Source organism: Paroedura picta, chromosome 4 (assembly GCF_049243985.1).
Source record: "Paroedura picta isolate Pp20150507F chromosome 4, Ppicta_v3.0, whole genome shotgun sequence".
In the NCBI taxonomy this organism is placed as follows: Eukaryota; Metazoa; Chordata; class Lepidosauria; order Squamata; family Gekkonidae; genus Paroedura; species Paroedura picta.
This window is the reverse complement of record NC_135372.1, coordinates 115537149-115559812: the sequence shown is the minus strand read 5'-3', so window position 1 is coordinate 115559812 and position 22664 is coordinate 115537149. Positions and strand designations below refer to the sequence as shown.

At 45.9% G+C, this 22664-nt stretch overlaps 1 protein-coding gene across 3 annotated transcripts in view; it reads right to left on the bottom strand.

Moving 5' to 3' along the window:
* The window catches only part of ZNF341 (zinc finger protein 341), a 32381-nt gene continuing 9717 nt past the window's right edge, over positions 1-22664 (bottom strand). Inside the window, exons 4-15 of one of the 3 annotated variants that reach the window (XM_077335290.1) lie at positions 18255-18407; positions 16635-16865; positions 15051-15246; positions 13727-13811; positions 12461-12651; positions 10007-10200; positions 8067-8275; positions 7199-7295; positions 6864-6996; positions 5248-5359; positions 4248-4318; positions 1-3047 (exon numbers count right to left, since the gene is read on the bottom strand). In XM_077335290.1, coding sequence (XP_077191405.1) covers positions 2533-3047; positions 4248-4318; positions 5248-5359; positions 6864-6996; positions 7199-7295; positions 8067-8275; positions 10007-10200; positions 12461-12651; positions 13727-13811; positions 15051-15246; positions 16635-16865; positions 18255-18407 — 2187 coding nt within the window. In that variant the 3' untranslated portion in view covers positions 1-2532. Of the gene's footprint in view, positions 3048-4247; positions 4319-5247; positions 5360-6863; positions 6997-7198; positions 7296-8066; positions 8276-10006; positions 10201-12460; positions 12652-13726; positions 13812-15050; positions 15247-16634; positions 16866-18254; positions 18884-22664 lie in introns of those variants that run through there. The other 2 variants (XM_077335291.1, XM_077335292.1) reach the window with 2 other exon arrangements.

Genomic DNA, 22664 nt, shown 5'->3' with positions numbered 1-22664 from the left:
TTTATTTAGTTTGATTTATATACCATCTCTCATCTTGATTGTTCTACGGTGAATGATCTCAAATTGTAAGTAGGACATGAACCTAATTAAGGGATGATAAAGAATCCCTGCTCATTGCTTGAGTACAAATTTGAAAAGGATTTGGGATGACATAGCAAAATGACCTTTTCACGGATCAAGGATAATACACAGTATTCAAGCCTCATCAGGAAAAGGGAGTCACTTCCAAGTATTGAGCGTAGAGTGCCACCAAGTCTCAGCCTACTTATGGTGACCCCAGCAGAGGGCTGTCAAGGCAAGTGAGAAGAGGAGGTGGTTTGCCATGGCTTTCCTCTGCAGAGCCTCCCATCCAAGCACCAGCCCTGCTTAACCTATACGATGCCACCTTTCCACCCCATTTCCAAGTAGTTACATAACATTCTGCTTGCTTCTTTTTTCTTGGAATGATCTTGCATTCCTGAGCCTAAGATTGCAGACCTGTAGGCAAGACCTATTGGGTCCTATTAAAGGCTTTCTGCTTCCTGCTGACAGTTCCTCTGTGCACATTGAGAGGACGTGAGGTTGATGAGAGGGAGTGATTAATTCCTCAGATGATGGACTGATAACCCATCTCAGAGAGCCAGCTTGGTGTAGTGGTTAGGAGTGTGGACTTCTAGTCTGGTGAGCCAGGTTAGATTCCCCACTCCTCCTCCACATGCAACCGGCTGGGTGACCTTGGGCTTGCCACAGCACTGATAATGTTGTTCTGGCCAAGCAGTAATAACAGGGCTCTCTCAGCCTCACCCACCTCACAGGGTGTCTGTTGTGGGGAGAGGAAAGGGAAAGCAACTGTAAGCCACTTTGAGACTCCTTCGGGTAGAGAAAAGTGGCATATAAGAACCAACTCTTCTTCTATTGAGTGTCCCTAAGAGCATTGACTTGCAGTAGCCAAGATGCAGTCACTAGGAATGCAGCAGGATGGGATTTGGGACAAGTATTTAAACCATGTAGCAACTTGATTGCCTTGTCAAAGGCTACAGACATCTCTTACAGTCCATCTCAGGACCAACACTGTTGGGAAAATGCAGTTTGTGGTCTTTGGAAGAAATTGTTAGGCTGCTAGGTAGTAAGCTGACATCCAGGCCCTCCAAGAGAACAGCTTTCTGAAATGCTGATCATTCCATATATATACAGGGCCAGCTAGACAGACAGCCGTTGGCGATTTTAATATGTGGTGGTGCCGTAAGGGAGGGTTTAGGTTTATCAGGCATCAGGGACAAGATAATCCAACACACAAAACAATGGTTGACAACTGAAAGAAAATGAAAGCAGACTGCTGGTCCTTAATATCAAAATGGCAGCAGAGTTTTTTTTAATTAACCCCTGAGGAGCTAGAGGTTTGAAATGACTTTTGTCTAAGAGATGGTTGTTTTAACTGGTTCAAGTAATCTAGAGGGGGATAGTTCCAACTTGACAATGACAGTGGGACAGGCCTATTAAAGAGCCTTAAAGGCTGGAACAAGGGTGAGGTTAAAATGTATATATCTATTTAATTCATTTGTGCCCCACCTTTCTCTCCAATGGAGACCCAAAATGACTTGCGTCATTCTCTTCTATTTTATATTCACAACAACCTGTGAGGTAGATTGGCTGAGAGTGTGTGACTAGCCCATTGAGTTTCCATGACACAAGCAGAGATTCAAACTTGGCTCTCCTAGATGCTAGTTTGATACTCTTACTGCACTGGCTAATGAAAATTCTACTTCATATTATTTAATATTCTTCCTCTGCTCTTGGGGCCTGCCTTTGCCTTTCTGCATAACCCAGGCACTCCCTGCCTACACATTCCCCATACACTTCCAAATATGTCCTCAGAGAAATATTATTTTTTAGGTAAGACTGCTGCATCTGTCATAGTGACTTCTCTGGGTGGGAAATAGTGTTTACTTTGCTCCATTGCATTTCTGCATAACAATTTTCCTTTTTGATACACATCAGAAAGGGAGAGTCACAAGATGTGTCTATGAGAATATTTATGAATGATGTTCCCGAAGGATCACATGACGAATTCTCTTCCAGTAGGAAGGACTGTGGCTTGCAGTTGGGATGGTCAACCATCCAAAGAGAAGGCAGTACAAATCTTAGAATGGAATCACAAATGAGATGCAGTACAATAAATCAAAACAAAAAGAAATCCCTCTGGTCTTGTAAATGTTTGCAAATTATTTGATTTGGGTTGTTGTTCCAACAGGAATCCTGTTAACTAGCAAACACCCTTTCCAGGTGGCACATGGAGAATATAGATATTCCTTTCACAGCCTGCTGTTTGTTAATGGCTGTACCAGACTAATATTGATGTGGGAAAAGGAAATAAATGGAGGTGACTATAAATGTCATTGTCTTCCTTACTTTGGTAAGAATGTGGCATCACTGCAGCCATTTTATCCTTCCCCATGATCCCCTTTTGCAGGACGTCTCTATCGAGGAACAGAGGAACTCTTCTCTCCCCTCTCCCCACTCCATTAAACACCCATGAGACACAGAATTCCTCAGTTAGTCAGTAGCCTGAATATAAACAGGGACTGCCAGCATGGTGCACGGACTCTCTGCGTCAGACTGCAACTCAGTCAAGGCAAGGTTGGATGGCATGCCATTGCGTTGGTTGGGATTGCCAAGATCTGGCTCTGCTGCTGCTGTTCTGCCAACCACAATGGACAGGACTGTGTCAGACTCTGGAAATGGTTCTTTATTGGGGGGCCCTTTATGAAGGGTCTCTCCACCTGGCCCCTCTTTCAGTTCTGTCAAGGCCAACTGAGCAGAAAGAGGAAGTCCCACTTTCCGCCCACGAGTCCCCCACTTCTTCTGAGATTTTCTGAGTGGAAGGTCTTTGTCCTTGGGCAAAGTCAGCCGACATTTATGGTCCTTCATGTACTTCTGACGTGTAAAGCCTTTGCTGCAAGTAGGGCAGCGGTACTTATAGTTGCCAGTGTGGGAGCGCTGATGTTCCACCATATGGGCTCGCCGGCTGAAGGCCTTGTTACAATATTGGCACTTGTGAATCTTCATCCCTAAACAAGAACACAACAAACATGCTTCAATATAAAAGGTTCACCGAGAGCAGTGATGGGGTCCAGCATTATGGTTCTGGAACTAGGTTTCAGAGCTACAGCTTGGCAAACAAGACAAGACTATCATATGGATACCTTTTCAAGGACAGTAAACCAAAAAAGGTTGGGGAGTTGACCAGGTTTTTTCCCATTAAGATATGTATTCCCCTATAAAATAGCTGTCTTTTAATAGATACACAATTTTTTTGTAATATTACCATGAAAAGCCAACCAGGATCAAATTTGTTTTGACTGAGCAAGATTTTTCAGTGGTCTATAAGGATCACTCTAAGAACATAAAGGGTTGTGTATTTTTGGAAAAAATTCATCCAATCTTTGGTACTCCAAAAAATCCAGGACTTCAATGAGAGGCAGCAAGTTTCTTAAAGACTACCTGCAGTGTTATCCTAAACAGAGTAACACATTCTAAGCTCCTTGACTTCCGTGGATGTAGAAGGGTGTAATTTTCCTTGGGACAGCACTACTGGTTTATTTTTGGCAGAACTGAGCTTTGAACCAGAGACTTCATATTCATAGAAGGGCAAGATTCAAGCCCAATGGCACATTAAAGACCAACAGGATTTCCAAGATTAAAGCTTTTGAGAATCAAAGTTCTCTTTGTGAGACATCAGGATTTGAATCTTTCTCTTCAACTGAAGATCAGCACTGCCATCCACCTGAAACTATCTTCCTACTCACAGCCATCATTCTCCATCAACTCAGCACAACCATCTTCCATCCTCCTACCCAATCTATAGAACACACGCAATGGTTTCTCGCAGGGAGTCATGACACTTCTGTGCTCTGAACCATTCCTAGACAAAAGCACAAGGATTGCAGAAAGAGAGAAGAGGCACATGATTTACTAAGCTTTTGCTGTCCTGGGCTTCTGTAGATTGACTTCAGGTCAGCAATTCAGTGTACTAACTATGGGCTATTCAGGTGGAATATTCGATCCCAAAGGAAGATAGAATGTGATTAATCTTAATCACAGCACAAAAGAGAAGTAATAAATCCTCATGGCTTAATCTATATACCGTTCTCTACGTTTGCTGCAGCTGAGAAACAAAGGCAAGAGAATCAATTGTCTTTTGCAGTTCAATAATTAGGTGATCCACCATTCCCAGCACAGGACAGAGGCAAAACCACAAGCTCTTTTACCTGAATGGGAGAGAATGTGAGCTTTCAATTTATCTGGCCTGTTGAACTCTTTATTGCAGCCGGTATGATTTCTGCAAAACAGGGGAAAAGTCAGGTGTAGAAGGATGACAGAGGCAGAAAGATATAGGTAAAAGTCTCAGATACAGTTCCCCTTCCTAACAGCAAGCTGGTGATTGATGGGCAGACCTTCCTATTTAAATGGAATGACAGTTCTTAAGGGTCTTTTGGCTTCCTTAATGTGGTAAAAAAATGAAAATAGGACAGCAATACAGATGCCATTTGACTGCCAACGGGAAGTATGTTTTTCCTTCGGCAGAGCTTTTTCAAAAATTGCCCTACTGAAAGATTCATTCAAAAAGAGCCAAAAGACACCAGATTTAACCATCCAATCAAAGGAAGATTATCCTCATCCTGTCAAGCTATAGCATGTAAGAAGTTAGTAAGAAAAGCCATGTACAACAGAGAGAGATAAAAATGAAACCTTTCTGGATGCAAAAGGAACAGCTGAATGAGAGCTAAGGTGCCAAATGGCTGAAGACACGGGGAAAACAATCTATCATTAAGGATCTGATCTGAAAGTGTCTTTAGAACTGAAAGTCATTGCCATCATCACCATTATCATCTGCCTAGTTCTTTCATTTGGAAAGCATTCCTTAACAATGAGGGCAGAAAATATGACTATCCAATTATTCAAAAGCAGTACCTGGCACAAAGAGATACAGAGACTCACTTATGCTCCCAGAGCCAATGAAGACCAGAAGACAATTCCTGGTCTTCTGTTTGCACATGTTGCAAAGGCTGCATTGTGTGTGTGTGTGTGTGTGTGTGTGTGTGTGTGTGTGTGTGTGCGTGTGTCACATAGAATATAAAACTTCATGTATGTTGAAGCATACTCTTAAGTGCAGCAGACAAAGAACCTTGCTTCCCAGAATTTGTTATCCCTAATGTTGACTGTAAAGTCAGTGCCATTCTTAGCTACTGTGGCCCACTTGGTACTTACGAGAAGGGACATTTGTATTTCTTGAAAGGCTCATGGATCAACATATGTCGCTTGAGTTTATCCTTTCTGTTGAAGGCTGAGTCACATATAGAACATTTAAATGGCTTTTCACCTGCGCAAGTAAAAGACATGAGTACAGCAAAGGCGTTACTGGCTGAGCGTGGCTTCAAGACTGACAAATATTCTAATAAAGCAACTACTTTCCTTTTCCTAAGCCATAGAAAGTGATGCAGTTGCCCAAGATCTCATCTCCTTTGATCCACCACAGTGCTATAAAATTATATGTCCAGTAAGGGGAGAAACTTGACTACAAGAAGGTTCAGGGGAGTGGCAGGTTACAGTGGATGAGCGATAAGGTTGTGAGTGTCCTGCATAGTGCAGGGGGTTGGACTAGGGCCTGCAAGATGGAGCTCTTCTGCCTGGCCTATGGTTGAGGCCAGGGCAGTGAGAAAGATCATTCCCCCCCCTTTGGGTGCCCTCTGGGTGCCCCTTCAAGTACTAGTGCTATTGTTTTCTTGCACTGGACCATTTAACATCAATAACAGATGACCCAGGAGGTCCCTTCCAACTCTATTATCCAATGACTAGGCTTCAAAGCCCACTTGTAAGAGAAGGCTTTGAAAGGGGCGCATCCCGCGGGGCCGGGGAAGGCTTTGCCGGTGGCCCTCCCACGGGCATGGTAAGGGATCCCCTGGCCAGGCCCATGGAAGGGCTGGCCGGGCCCGTGGAGGCAGTGGGTGCGCCCCACGGGCCCGGGGGAAGCTGCACGAAAAACATTTTCCTCCCGCCCTATTGCGGTGGCGAAGGCAAAGGGCTGCTCGGCCCCACATAGGCAGCAGCGTTTGGGGGGGGGCGGGGAAAGCTTCCCCAGCGCCCTCCCCCAACGGTCCCCAGCAAGTGGGAGAGGGAGTGGGCGGGGTTGGGAGGCGCTATTGCGAATTCCAGCCAGCCGGCCAATGGGCCCCTCCGATTGTCAGTCCGGGGCCAAGGGGCCAATGGCCCCTATTTCCTATCCTGGACTCGGCCCACCCCCCTTAGCCTTAGCCAATTATTTATACCACTCCCCAAGCGGTTTACAGATTCTAAGATGGGCCAGCTGTGTCTCACTGTGCAATCTGAAACAAAGCCTGCTGAAGTCGATAACATTAGAAAAGTGTAAATATTTTTAGGACTGCACTGTCAGTGAAAAAGCATCTACTTTGAATTCAGAAGAACTCAGATCTAATCCTTGGCATATCCAGTTAAATTATCTCAGGTAGCAGTTTTGGGAAAGCACCTTCTCCATCCAAGGCTTGAAGAACCTTTTCAGACTAGAAAATCAGTGCCAGATTGACAATGGTCTGATATATAACAATTTCATGTTTTTTTAAGGAAAGAGATCATGCTTCAAACCTGCTTCACCCCAAGTTGAGTCCCAGCATCTTCAGTTAAAAGATTTTGGGGCTGTTTTCTGCATTAGACCCCAAACAATAGTCCATAAACAATACCAAGCTAAGAACCAATGGTCTGCCTCAGTATACGACAGCTTCATACATATTAACTAACATAAAAAATGGCAATAATTGGTGCTTATGAACATGAAAGTGCTCTACTCACAGCTCTGAGCAAACCTATACCTGAATGAATGTGAGCATGCAGCTTGAGGTAGTGTTCACGGCGGAAGAACTTCTTGCAGATCTGACACTTAAACTTGCCCCCACCCCCATGTGTAGGGAGGTGCCTTCGCAAATACCTTTCACAGGGGAACACCTGTGCAAAAGGAGATAAGAGACAGTTAAGAACAGGATCCCCAGGGAGGAACTTGCCGCTGGTAAAGTTGGTACAGTTTTTCTCAAGGCAATTCTCCACCTATCTAATAAAAACAATAGGTATACAGAAGAATGGATGATGAAAACCACTCACGCCCACCCACCCCAAATGTCATCTCAGCTGGATCAGAACATTTGCCTACCTTTTGACAATGAGGGCAGGGGAAGTTATGTGTGGCTGTCTGTATGTGATGCTCCAGGGCTTCTGGAGTGGAATATTTATTTACACACTTGACACATCTGAAACAGGTTGGAAAGGAGGGGGGAAAGCGTTATTAGTTCGACTGAGGACTATGACTAGTACAACCCAATCCTGTATTATCTTAGCTTCTGTGAAGAACGGTTTCAGACAGGAAAGGCAGACGTACCCATGATGGCCAGTCTGTCACAGGGGCTAGAGTCTGGGCTTCAACATGGCAGACTGGAAATCAGTTATCTGCTTGGCTCTGAAGCTCAGTGAGGTGATCTTACACCCATCACTAAGTTTCTGCAGAACCTACTTCAGAGGATAAAATTGGGAGGCAGGAGCTGTGCCCCATTTTTGGCTTCTAGGAGAAAAGTTGAGATTGGAATGCAATATTTAAATTACCCATTTCCTTCCACTGTCCAGGGTATGCCCCCTTTACAAATGTGAAAGAAATGGAAACACCAAAAGTGGACTGGGACTAGTGGGGCAGAGAAAAAGTGGGACCTCTAAATTTGTCACCAATACCAGAGACCCCCTATACGTACAAGTAAAGCGTGAATGTGTTTTATAATTAGCCTAAAACCCTTCAAAATCTGAAGTCAACCTTTTATCATTAAAATATTCACCAGTCTGTGATAAAAGTGAGCAATATCTCGGTACCTAAACTGATCGATCAAAAATAGCTTCTAAGGAGGATGAAAACAAACCAACAGCACCAGCTGTTTTCCTAACTTGACGCACTGAACAAGCTCAGATTTGAAATCACAAGAGGCCGCTCTCTCCAAACACACAATGGAAAACTGCTGCTTTTCATGTTGTCGTACTTGTAGATGGCCATGTCCTTCTTGGGACTGTGCTGAGGCAGCAGGTTGTGGGAATACTGGTGGACGCCTAGTTCATACAGGGAAGGGAAGTCCTTGCTGCAGAGGTGGCAGCGGTAGCTCAGCTCCTCCTGGTGGTTCTTGATATGCTCAAGGAAGGAGTCCAGCTTCTGGAATGTCTGTGCACATGTTTTCACGACACATTTGTAAACCTGAGTGTGAAAGGGAACAGAAGAAAAGAAGTTATGTGGAATAAGCACTGCTGAGGAATCACTATTGTCCTGAGGTGGATAAGTTAATCAAATAAGCCTCTCCCTGCCAGCTCCAAACACTCAGCATCAGAGTGTCCATCCAGTAGTTTGCTGGCAGGGGCTCCTGGGAATTGTAGTCCATGGACATCTGGAGGGCCGCAGTTTGACTACGCCTGCTCTAGATATAGAACACCTTTCTCCAGGGAGTACATTGGGCACGATGAGCTAAAGACATTTTAACTCGGGAAAGCTTCTGAATGAATGGAAGTGGTGACGGTGGTTGTTTTCATGGGGTAATTTGGTTATGCTTTATGACAGTGGTCCCCAACCTGCGGGCCGCAGCCCGGTGCCGGGCCGCGAAGGCCATGGCGCTGCCCCCCCCAGCAGTAAAAAACTTCCCAGGCCGCAAGCTTGCGGGCCGGGAAGCTTCTTATACTACGGGAGGGCGGGGAGAGGAAATCAGGGCCGGGCCGCGCGGGCGTGGCCCGATGCGCGGGCGTGGCCCATGGGGGCGCGGCCTGGGGGCGCGGCCCGATGAGCGGGTGCGGTCCGCGCGGGCGCGGCCCGATGCCCTGCTGGTCCCCAGCCTCAGAAAGGTTGGGGACCACTGCTTTATGATATCTTAGCTGCTACACCATCTGCATTTGATCTTTTGTAATTGTCTCAAGGAGGCGGAAAAGCAACCTACAAAGTCAGCGAGGAGACTGCCTGTACATCTCTGCATGTGCTAGATTCAAGTTATGTAACGCCTTAGAGAACAACAAAATTTTCAGTCATATAGACTTTTTGAGAGTCAAAGCTCCTTTGGTCAAAGCCTTAACTCTTGAAAGCTTAAACCCTGAATGTCTTGCTGGTCTGTACGGCGAATCACTGCTCTAGTCTTTTCTCCTTCCGATCAGAATCATTGACATGAAGTAACGGATCAGCCGTTCCTGGTGTAAACCTGCAGAGAATCATCTGCCCCTCAACAGAGGCCACATATCTGAATACTGAGGGGGGGGGTTAGTATTTATAATTTTATAATTGTTATTTTTTAAAGAAATATGTCTATACATAAGTCATTCACACACTTGCAGATTGGTGTCTTCCACAGATACAGGGAGGGGGGGGGCTCATTTGTGGGCTGACAGTTCAAATAGTGAAATAAATCTGTTTAGGTGTAAAAATGAAGCATGCCTTATAGTTTAGGACAGAGAAGTTTTAGAAACTGGATTAGACCTTGGTGGATTTGGTTTGGCTTTACTATGCAGTTTTTCTCCAGAACTGGAAGGAAGAGTCAGCATTTTTGCTTTACCGATGAATGAAGAACATTCTAGAGCATGTCATCCAGTCTGCCACAGGTGCCACAGCGCAGTAATAAGCCTGGCACACACTGTGTCTCAGTGTCCATCTCTGGCATCTCCTGCTAAAGGCTGCCAGAGAGATGCTGGAGGTCACGGAAGACAGATCTAGATAGTCTTATTGTCGGTCTAATTCAGCACATGCACAGTTCTGTTCTCTATACTCTGCTGTAAGAAATCAAAACCCTGAACCAAAGTAGCCTAGATTTTGCAACAAAAAAGCTGAAATACACAACCCACTTCAATCATACATATATGTGTACCAGTTTATTGGGCATAATTTATTCCATAATTAAATCATGAAGGGTGGTGAAGAGCTAAGCTGGACAGAGGGAGCGGATATGGCACTCACCTGCTCATGTTTGTGCTGAGTCATGTGTGATTTCAGCTGGAAATAGGAACTAAATTTGTTGGGGCAGAACTGGCACTGGTATGAACTGTCAATCAAGACCACTTGTTTGGCTTCCAGCTTGCTGACTTCGCTCTCTTCTGCAAGGGGCATGGCCTGAGGCTGGGGTGGACTGTTTCTAGCTGCTTGGTTTAAGCCTGGAGGGAAATAAATGTTAGAATCAGTTACTCAGATCAAGTGGTTTGTAGCATAAACAACCAGTCAAAACCAACCTTGCATGTACAATCCTAGAAGTCGTTTAAAATCACAGCATGCTGACTTTGCCCTCCAAAATGTAAAATGAAGGAAATTATTTTCCTGAATTTTCGTTTCATTTGGGGGGGGGGGGCTATCATTGAGGAATTAGGCCTGTTTTGGACATTTAAAGGTAGGGGTATGTTTTGCATGAAAAACTGTGGTTAATAAACCTGTACCATGCTCCATGCTTTGGTGGCACGCATGATTACATGTACTTCCATATAAACCCCTCTCTGCTGGAAAAAATAGGTGTATGAAAGACTATCTGTAGCTGAGGATTCCATAATTCAGTGTACTTGCACATGAAAGCTTATACCTTGAATAAAACTTGGTTGGATTGAGATATGCTACTAGACTCAAACTTTGTTTAGGATGAAAGAGTGAAATGTAATTTTCTCAACACCTGTCTCTCTGTGTATTCAGATTTGTTTCTACTGTGTGTTAAGGGATATTCAGTCACATGAATCCTGCCTGTAATGGTACAGCCCAGGGGTGCAGCTTCACAATTTTAGTGAGAATGACCCCAAACTCTGTCTTGCATTTATGACTATAGGAAGGAACAACAGTGGCTAATGAGGAGAACATTAAGACTATGGTAACACCTAATGTGTGAGCTGTACTAGGTATGGGCACAAACCAGGAAATTCCAGTTCTGTTCACAGTATTCCTGAATGGAACCCCTGAACCAAAAGCCCTGAAATAAACCAGCTGGTTTAGGCCAGTCCATTTCCCTTCCCCTCGGTTAGAAGCTGTGGTAGCAGGACCCACCGCTTTTAAAAAAATGGACTATTGTAACCTGCCATGAGACGGTTCCAGGAGTGGCGGTGAATAAATTCAATAATAATAATAATAACTATTATTATCATCATCATATAATATAATATATAATATAACATATAACATATTATCATGATCCTGCGTTGAGCAGGGGGTTGGACTAGATGGCCTGTATGGCCTTCCAACTCTATGATTCTATGATTCTATGATCATCATCATCAAGAGTTTGAAACATGCAAAAGAACCGAACAGAATTGACTGGTAATATAAGGCAAGAGAGGTGAATAGTTTGGTGTGTACTTGTGGTTCCTTAAGATCTGCTATGGCTACACGTGAGAATAATAAGAAGCCAGCTACATTATACTAATAGTGCTTTCACACTGCCTCTTTAAACCAGTTTGATTTCTAATGCCAAAAAGGGTTTTCCCCCATTTCAGGCATCTGAAATTTTAATGAAAGATTGCACTTAAAACAAAAACTTTCCCCATGAATTTTAAGGCTGTAATGCTTCAGGTTACAGTTTGAAATGTCTGTAGTATTTCTGAAAGCACTGCCTTTTAATTTTCATGCCTATTTATTCTTGCATTTTTCTACCTTTTTAAAGATACAGATTATCACTGTATTACTGCATTGCAGTTTTGCAGTACAGCAAGGTAAGGTACCAAGAGAGGAAGAAAATTAACAATCAGTTAATCACTTAACAATGCTACTTAAATATTGCACAAAAGTCTTTAAACATTTTTTAAGGTAGACTTTGCAGAACAATGTGATGCCATCCATCACCTGTTCCAGTTATATTTACAGATGGCTTTATTTGCTGTCTGAAAATATTTCACTATGCGTACAAAAGAATTGATGCAGAAATAGATTTGAATTGTGATAACATCACAGCATGAAAGCACTCTTAGTCATTGACTACATGAGCCCTGTTCCGGAGACAATTTTAATGCGTGGCAAGTAATCTTAGGAACTAAGCTGGGTAATGATATACACTTCTGATATATTTTGTGGCAGCATCTCATTCTCTATCCCTCTGGTTGGGTACAGATATTTGTAATCCAGACATCCCCAAATTGTGGCTGTACCTGACAGAGAAATAATTCTGTGTTGCCCAAATACCACCACTAGTGTGCAAAGTTCTGAGAGCAACTAGCATGAATAGAAAATGTAGAACAGGGATTGAACAGAAACATGTTGTCCATCAGAGCGATACGCTGATGTACTAATAAAGACACCAGTACAGAAATTAACTCTCCAAGTCTCCTCGTTCTGAGGACCATGCATGCAAATGAAAGCAAAGCAGATGCCAGATGGAGCAGTGTAATTCAGAGGCCGGGAAGCATGTCATGAGCCAACTGGCCATCCCACTAGTAAGAAAGGCACCTGCATTTTCCTCGTCCTCCTGCTGGTTGGGGTTGAGGGCCATGACTTGCACAGTGACAGAGCTCCGTGAAATGGTACACCCGACTCCTGGTGGCCACACTTTATGCGTCTGCATGTGCTTCTTCACATTGGATTTTTGCGCAAAGGCACGACCACACACAATGCACTGGAATGGCTTCTCCCCTGTATGACTTTTAAAAACAAGAGGGTAACGCATCAGAGGATGGAAGGCAGATTCATTTCACCGGGGAGCAGCTTCACAGCTAGACATTATTAGAGGATAATCACCATTTCACACACCTGACTATCTGTCAGAAAAGGTCTTCTTCTGAGGCCTTGTTATGTCTGATACCCCATCAGAGGGGAAGTGGATGAGCATCAAGGACAGTTTCTTTCCTGTTCTGGCATCAGTGTGATGAATCAGTGCAGTGGCCATTGTCAGAGCAGGACCAAGGAGATCTGGGTTCAAATGATCTCAGCCATGAAGTTTGCTGGGTGGCCTTGGGCTGGGCACTCAGCCTAAACCGCCTCACAGGTTTGTCATGATGATAAAATGGGGGAGTACAGAAATATATATACCATCCTGAGCACCTTAAATATAGTTTAGTGGACCTGGCTGCATCCATAAAGATTGTTCACACCAGTATGGTTCAAGAAACAGTTGTCTCTCATGGTAAAGGACAATGTTGTCCTGTATCCCACATCCATTGTAAGGGAATCCAAATGTCTGTTTTGTGGCAAGGAATTCATTTTCTCAGGGTCTTCAAGCTGCAAAATTGTTGTTTGTGGAAAGATGCAAACCCAGTCCATAACTAGGAAGTCAACACCATAATTCAGTGCCTATCATTACAAAACAGGAATAACTCAGCTATTAGCTCTACTGAGACAGCTGCAAATGTCACAGGAGCTGAATGGGATTCTTGACATCACCAGTGACTAGCGATACAAGACATTGTCCTTTCTTTCCTCCTCCAGTACCATCTAGTGCTTTTTTAGATTAGATATTTTTTAAATATCTAACGATAGGCTGAGAATAACTGTGGATAATAAACCAACTTTATGCCATGGAACAGACTCTGGCTTTTCTATTTTTAGAATGCTTTAATTACCTGGTTATAATAATGTACTTGTTTGCATTGTTTGTATCCTGTTGATCCCCCTTGCCAACAAAAGAGAAATTACTGCACAGAGTATCCAGGTAGCCCCCCTCACCCCCAAACCCCAATAAGTACTTCCTCTTCATCCAATGTAGATTTTTAATTTTACCTCCGGATATGTTGCTGCAAGTCAAAGTTCTTTGTGAAGGCCTTATCACAATAAGTACATTTCAGTTTGGGAGACTTAGGCTTTCCTGAAATATAAATAGAGGGAAAGAAGAACAACCACATGTTAGGTATACTGTAAATGTTGATTCTTTACTTTTTGGCATGAAGCAATCGTGTTTAAGGACAATGCAAAAAAGGGATGTAAGATAATATGGCAGAGTAATAAAGCTGGTGTCTTGGACATAGGGCTTCATAGATTCACCAAAACACTGACAAGTAAACAAAGTAGAATCATTATGGACCAGAATATATTACTGCCCAACCATTTCATGAGCTGCTTCGGTGGTTTTTTTTAAATTTCTGGAACAACAGGATAGCATGAGAAGTCCCAGGACAGGTTGCAGGTTGTAGCTTCTTGGTAATCCTTCCAGTAACGGGGTTAATGGCAGTGTGAAAAAAGAACCACCAGTTCCTTTCACGTGGTCTGAGTCCCATCTTATTACCTTGCTACATGAAAAGGAATGGCATCGCCTCAAGTCCTGTGCCATGGATCCTAGCCTTTGTAAATTACAAATTAGGATGTTAGTAAATTAGAAAAGCAAACCAAAGAGCCCCTTTTATTTCCCTGGTTGGAGCAACAAAAATGAATGGAAAAGCTATACATGAACAAATATAGGGTTTTTTCTCCATTAATTGTCCCTATTTTCCCCCACACTTGTTGTTTTGCCAATCCACTGAGTGGCTGACAAGGCTTGCTGTGGTAGTCGCCAGCCAACCAGTCAAAAGGCAGGTAGAACAAGATTCACTTTGTCTAACTTCTCTCAGGCACCTTGCATGCAATTTGCTTTGTCTTACCTCTCTTAGGCACCTGGGATGCAATTTCTGATGCTTCCAATGTATTGTGCTTCAGTGCATCAATGACTACATTTCCCATGATGCACTAAGGCAGGCAACATCTCCACCGCAAGCCTGATCAGCAGGAGCCATTATCCCCAGCTTAGTAATTGGGGTGATAAAACAGAAAGAGATAGGAGGTGTTGTGGGGGGAGGGGTTATCTCTCCATGTCATCTGAAACATTCCACTTTTGTGGGGAGATGTGTGAGCTCCTGAGAAGGGAACAGCCTGCATATCTCCATGTGAGGGTTCAGAAGTTAAAGAGGAATGTGAAAAAAGGAAGCATGAAGCATTTAATTTAACAACAAAGTAAGTATATACTCCACAATTAAAAAAAAAGATTCTTGAGACTTCAGGAAGGCCATTCACAAAGCCTTGTCTGCCCATCTATGCATGCCACCAGGCAAGGGCTAACAGCAAAGAACCTTACCTTCTAGCAGGCTGCCATCTGGTTTGGAACGGCGATTTTTGCAAGTGGAAGTTGAATCAAAGTTGGTCACATTTCCACCACATGCACTGTTCAAAGGAGGAGCAGCGTTGGAGCTTTTAGAGTTAAAACCTTGTTTGCCTGGACTGTACACTGGAGGGGAGGGATACACAGGGCTTTCAACACATTGGCTGGGCACCTAAAAGACAGAAGTTATCCCTGAAAACACTCCTCGGTGCTAATAGGGCAGATGTGAAACCTCAACCACTACAGGTTCTCCCCACCCAATACTACCTATGCTAATGAGCAGTCATAATATCCTGTGTCCTGACAAAGCTTTCACTACTTTTAAAAACATGATTACCAGCTCAAAGGAACAAATGAAAACACGTAGAGGAGGGGAGTGAATCAAAACCCAAACTTTTCTTGTTTCCTAACTAAATGCATGTGACACATACATATAACTAAAAGTCAATTGCAGATTTTGTAATGACTGTTCCCAGTTTGATCACGATGAGTTACGGCATATGCTTAATTTTATAAGTTGGGCCCACTGCTCCACCCCACATTGCAATGTGCATCAGGTTCATGCTTCCCTGTGCAAGCGGCAACTCAAATGTCCCCAGAGGCATGCTCAACTTATTCTCAGCTTAAGATCAGCTTGACCTGTAACCCAACAAGAATTACTTCAGCCACACGAAAACTGGAACCGGACTAAAGCATGGATTTGTCCATCTGCACGGCTCTACCTGGCCTGGATTAAGCTAGCCTCATCTCGTCAGATCTGGGAACCTAAGCAGGGTCACACCTGGTTAGTTCTTATATGGGAGCCCACCAAGGAAATGCAGGGTTGCTTTGCAAAGGCAGAGAGTAGCAAACTGCCTCTGAATATCTCTTGAGTTGAAAACCCCTTGGGGTCGTTGGCTGCAACCTGGTGGCAAAAAGAGGCTTTCCTCATGCTTCCCAATGAACAATTCTGCCACCAAATAAATGTGAAAACAGCTCAAGCATGGCAGGCTCTTTAGGGCGCAAGATCTTAAACAGCAAGGAGGAGATGCTGGAGAGCCTGCCGAATGTCCCTATGGGAAGACTGCATCAATACTCAGACCAAGCTTCCTATACTTGGTCTTGTTCTGTCACCACTTCAGCTCCACCTCCTGGTCGCTTTCTAAACTAATCCTCAGCCACCCTGCTGAGCAAAGCATTCCAGTAACAACGGTACCAGCCGTAGGATGCCGCCCACCCAATCACATTTAACTCTGCTACATGTGTTTCAGTTCCAAAATCTCTCCACATCAATCAATCCCTGTGGCCCGTTAATTGTTTGCATTGTTCTCTCAAATCCCTGCAGCTGGCTGACATCTTTCTGATCACTACTTTGCCCACAGAGGAAATAATCATTGATTGCAAGACAACCTAATGCATCTTGTCACGTCCCTAATTTCTTTGATAAATAGGGTTTTCGGGGCTGAGTGAATCAGAAGCAGCATTTTCTCACTGCCTTGTTGGTGCCAGGGAAGAAGCAGCAGCATTTGATTGGGGAGGGGGAGACCCCGATGCACTTTGCAGCCACCCAGCCATTTTTACCTCCATAGGAGGGTAGGGTTGCATCCCCAGATTCTGCATCTCTACGCTGCCATTCCCAGCCATGGGAGCAGGTGCGCTGTATACTTCCACCACTCCGCCGCTACCTGTGTTCGTCTGGCCCGGTGTGCCAAGAGTCTGAGGCGGAGGAGGGGGAGGCTGAGGTGGTGGCGGCGGCGGTGGAGGTGGTGGCTGAGGGAGGTATCCAGTTCCCGTGTGCATACTCAGGCTGCTCTAAGAAGGCAAAAGAAGAAATGAACAAAGCATTGGAAAGAAAATGTCATGCAAGGCTTGCGTGCTTTGCTTTGATGCTGACCTGCAGTTTAAAAAGTGCACCTACAAGGCTCCCTCCTCAGTGGACAAAGCTATCTTGGGCCACCCGAATCAGAGTACTCTCTTCCCACTGTCTTCAATGTTCCACACAGGGCCAGCTTGACAGGCACAAATTAGGGGTCATAATGCGTGGATGAGACATTGGCATAGGGAGGAGGGGCTTAAGTTGGTTGGGCACTGGACAAGCAGGACCTGTACAAAAGGGACAACCTCCATTTGTCCTGAGAAGGAACCAAGCTGCTGGTGCTTAAAATAAAAAAGGTGGCAGAACAGTTTTTAAACTAAATCTAGGGGGAAAGCTGACAGGAAGCCTCTGGTTTGGGATGGCTAATCTCTAAGAGATGAAGGGGTTGCTGTTCTGGGGAAATGGATTAGGACTGGCCAGTGAAAGGATGACGAATTATACTGATTGCCTGGCAAGATCTAGAGGCCACAGGCTGCAGGCCTAACGTGTCTGGGGAATTATAGATGTTTAGATGCAAATGCTAGAAGTGTCCGAAGTAAAATGGGGGAGTTGGAATGGTTAGTGTCAGAGCATAAGAGATACTGGTGGGATTAGAAGAAGAAGAGTTGGTTCTTATTTGCTGCTTTTCTCTACCCAAGGGAGTCTCAAAGCGGCTTACAGTCGCCTTCCCTTTCCTCTCCCCACAACAGACACCCTGTGAGGGAGGTGAGGCTGAGAGAGCCCTGATATTACTGCTCGATCAGAACAGCTTGATCAGTGCTGAAAGAGACTGGGTTTCTAGATGCACTCTCAGTGACTGTATCATGAAGTAGATGGCCACAGAAACTCCCAGGAGGAGTCAGTCCTGGTCTTGAGCCTCAGTAATGCGCAAGACTTGGTGAGACATGTAAATGTGATAGCATCAGTTGGAAACAGTGACCATGATACTTCAAACTGAGCACTTACATAAACAGGGCATTGCCCAAAAAGACCAACACAACGATGAGCAGCAAAACTAACAAAGATTCTTCCAGAGCCTCATGAGCCAAAGATGACACTGTGGATTAAGCTTTCAAGAGCAAAAGTCCACTTTGGTCAGACAGAACAGCAGCATCTGACAATACCAGCTCTACTCTTGATTGCTGAAGCTGCACAGCAGCAGTCGGGGAGGAGAACGAGGAGGAGCCGTGGCCCGGTACCAACTGGTCTACGGATCAATACCAGTCTGTGGACTGGGGGTTGGGGACCACTGCCTTAAATAATCTCACTTGTAATCCAGTTTTGTGTGTGTGCAATTTGCCAGCAGTTTCACACATCTTAAAAGACAGGGAAAAGAGTCTGTTTACCTGCACAGAAGGCTGTACTGCAGACATGGGCTGGTCCAGAGTTGTAAAAGCTGACATAGCAGACATCAATACCTCATCACTCACTAAGATGTTACCCGGTACCAGTGTCTGGATCAGAGGAGAGGGTGGTACGGTAATATATGTAGAGATCTGCTAGAATGGGGAAAAGCCGGATCTCAGCATAAAAGTTTGTTCTTGCAAACAAAGTACAAAACAGGCTGTAAGAAAATGGAATCTCTCCAACTGACTGCCTGAACATTAGGATCTCTAGAATGCTACAGTAAATCTTTGCCCAGCATCATTTAAGATTTATATTTTACTTTGATTTGATGTACTTAAAAGTGCTTCAAAATATGTTCAGAGGCAATTTGATGTACTTAAAATTGCTTTACAAACCCCATCTCAGTAATTTGTACAACATACCTGTAAGGTAGATCACCTCACAAAGAGTCACAATAACAACAAAGTACAATTATACAGAAATGAAAGAGCTCATCCTTTCTGTTTCAGGATCCTAGCAGTTCAGGACTCATTGCCAGAACCCTTTTCTGCAAGATCTATATTCCACCTGGACATTGGAAGCAGAGAGGCCTTGCAGGCTGCTGAAAAAGATAGCAGCAAAAGACAGCTTGAGAACGACCACTGGTCTACATACCGAGAGGGGTCCTTCTCCTCAGGGGTCAGGAGGACAGCTGGATGGGTGTTTCCCATCTCTCCTTGAGGGAGGCAGATCATTTGAATATTTTGCCTTCCTGTGGGAAACGCCCCTCCGAAGCCAGTCGAAAACTTCCGGAGCGTCCAGCTTGACATCACCTTCTTGGCTCTACAAAGCAATCTGCATTAACTTGCACAAACAACATGGAAGACAACAGAACCCCCAACAAACTCACATCCCGTCTAACATAGAACTTGAACATGCAAGGCACCAGAGAAATGCTGCTGTGATGGACCACCCTATGGGCGGGGCCAGCTGTCCTCCTGACCCCTGAGGAGAAGGACCCCTCTCGGTATGTAGACCAGTGGTCGTTCTCCCTCCGGGTCAGGAGGACAGCTGGATGGGACATACAAGAGCAGTCCCTAACCCAGGGAGGGTCCAACTGTGTCCATCACATGTGACAGAACTCTTCGGCCAAATGCCGCCTGCTCTGTCTCCCTATCATGAATCTTATAATGTCTGACAAAAGTGGAAGGAGTAACCCAGGTTGCAGCTCTGCAAACCTCTTCCACCGAAGCACTCTTAGCGAACGCTGCTGAAGCCGCAGCACTCCGCAGCGAGTGTGCTGTGATGCCCTGTGGAACCTCCTTCCCGGCAGCTCTGTAAGCCTCCACTATGCAGGACCTGACCTGCTTACTGATAGCTGCCTTGGTCAGCGCACCTCCCACCTTAGTCCCTGACGTACAGACGAACAACGAGTCCGTCTTCCTGATCTCTGCCGTTCTCTTAATGTACACCTTGAGAACGCGCCTGACGTCTAACATGTGCCACTGCCTTTCCTGCTCTGTGACCGGATTGGGAAAAAAAGGTGGGCAAATTAATTTCTTGGGCCAAGTGAAACCGGGAATCCACCTTAGGCCGGAAAGAAGGGGTCAATCTCAGAATGACCCTGGCCTTCCTGAACCTGCACAATTCCCTATCCACTGATAAGGCCGCCAGCTCGGAAACCCTCCTAGCAGAAGTGATTGCCACTAGAAAAATGACCTTCCTACTTAGCCACTGCAACCCCACTGTCTTGATGGGCTCGAAGGGTTCCTTCGCCAATGCTGAGAGCACCAACCCCAACCGCCAGGTAGGGAACAAGTGCCTGGGAGGTGACTCTAGACTAGACGCCCCCTTTAAGAATCGCACCACATGCGGGTGCCTGGACAACGGGATCCCCCCTTGCAGCCCCAGCACCGTGGAGAGTGCTGCCACCTGCCTGCGCAGGGTACCCGATCGAAGACCCGCTGCCCTACCATCCTGCAGGAACTGCAGAATGCTACTAATTTTTGGCGAGGACGGAGAAACCGCCCTCCTTCGACACCATCTCACGAACGCCCTCCAAGAACAATTATAAATTCTCGTGGTAGAGTCTCGTCTGGAAGCTAGTATGGTGTCCATGACTGCAGCACTGTAGCCCTTCACTCTCAACGCCGCCCGCTCAGTCTCCACGCGGTCAAGTTCCACCACCCTGGACGAGGGTGGAGACAAGGCCCTTGTGACAACAGATCCGGAGACACTGGTATTGTGAAGTGCGGGCGAACGGCTAGCTGCACAATGGTCGAGAACCACCACCTCCTGGGCCACCATGGAGCGACGAGGATGACCTCTGCCCTCAGTTCTTGCACCCTTCTTAAGAACCTTGGAAGGACGGGAAGCGGTGGAAATGCGTACAGAAGACCTGGAGGCCATACTGCTGTCAATGCGTCTGTCAACTCCGCAAGCGGATGCCAAAACCGGCTGCAAAACCTGTCCACCTGGCGGTTGTGAACAGTCGCGAACAGGTCCATGACCGGTCGGCCCCACTGCACCGAGATCAGGTGAAAAGCTTGCCTGCTGATCGACCACTCCGCCTCCTGGATCTCCTGACGACTCAGCCAGTCTGCTTGTGTGTTCTCCAGACCCTGTATGTGCTCCGCACGGACGGATGCCAAATGCTTCTCCGCCCAACGCATCAAACGCTCGGCCTCCTTCTGCAACTTCCCGGACCTTGATCCGCCTTGGTGGTTGACATACGCCTTTGCGGCCACGTTGTCCGTACGCACTAGAACATGCTTGCCCTCGAGCGACTTGCAGAAGAACTCCAGCGCCAGGCGAATCGCCCTCAGTTCCAGCAGGTTTATCTGCTCTGAGGCCTCCGTCTGCGACCACGTTCCCTGGGCCGGTGTTCCGTTGTACATTGCTCCCCATCCGAAGAGACTTGCATCGGTGAACACCTGGTGAACTTGATCGTGCAGAAATCTCTTGCCTGTTCTCAAGTTGGCTTTTACCGTCCACCAGCACAGCTCCTTCTTGACCTGGCGATCGAGAGACACTAAGAGATCCCTCTTCCGCGAAATCCGCTCCTGAAATGGTTTGAGCGTTCTCTGCAGAGGCCTGGCTCGAGCTCTGGCCCACTGTATGACTTCCGTGCAGGACACCAGCACTCCGAGAGTCTTTGCCAGCTGTAGCAAGGAGGATCGCCTCGCCTGGACCACCTGGGCCATCAACTGAATCATTTTCAGCATCTTCTTCTGAGGGAGAAAAAGTGCACATTGAACCGTGTCTATAACCACCCCCAGATGCTCTATCCTCTGTGACGGAACTAACGAACTCTTTTCCCTGTTGATTAAGAAACCGAAGTGTTCGAAAACTGAAATTGCTCTGTCCGTGAACTGGCTCGCTAACTCGAGCGACGGCGCTCTGATCAACAGGTCGTCGAGATACGGATGAATATGGATGCCCTCCTGTCGTAAAATGGCTACCATATTCACTACTAACTTCGTGAACACTCGGGGGGCGGTGGAGAGCCCGAACGGGAGAGCCCTGTATTGGTAATGCCGCCCCTCTACGCAGAAACGCAAGAAGCGCCTGTGTTCCGCCGCTATGGGTACATGCAGATAGGCCTCCTTGAGATCTAGGGAAGTCAGGAACTCCCCTCTTTGCAGTGCTTCCGCAATTGACTTCAGCGTTTCCATCCCGAACTTCTTTAGGGGAATAAACGTGTTCACGAACTTTAGATTGAGGATCGCTCTCCAATCCCCGGTCTTTTTGGGTACGGTGAAGAGAAGGGAGTAAACTCCTTGTCCTCTCTCCTCCTGAGGAACTGGCTCTACCGCCTTTATCTGAATTAAATGTTCTATTGCCTTCAACATGCGATCCCTTTTCTCGGGAACCTTGGACATCGGGGAAGGAAAAAACTTGTCCGGAGGTACTTGCGCAAACTCTATGTGGTATCCTGATCTTATCAGTCTTTGAGACCATGCATCTATCTCGGGATCCATCCACTGTCGCTGGAAATGCGCTAACCGTCCCCCTACTGGTAAGGGCTGCGAGTCATGCTTGATTTCCTTTATCGGCATCTGCGCGTCCCGATCTCTGCTGTCGGAACCTGCCACCTCGAGCGCTAAACGCCCCTCTACGAAACGACTGCCTTGACTGGCCCCAAGATCCTCTCCTGCCTTCCGGTCTAAACCTGGGACCAGACCCTTGATTCCGGAAGGCAGCCGGAAAGGGCTTCCCATCCCTGCGAATACGCCGTGGGAAAGCCTTCTTCTTATCCCTGGTTTCTACCAAAACTCTATCCAGGGAATCTCCAATTAATTTGTCGCCCTGAAAAGGATAAGCCGCAACAGTGGTCTTAGAATGGGCGTCAGCCGGCCAAGCCTTCAACCATAAAAGTCTCCTGGCCACTGCAGTAGATGCCATGGCTCTTGCTGCGAACACCACAATGT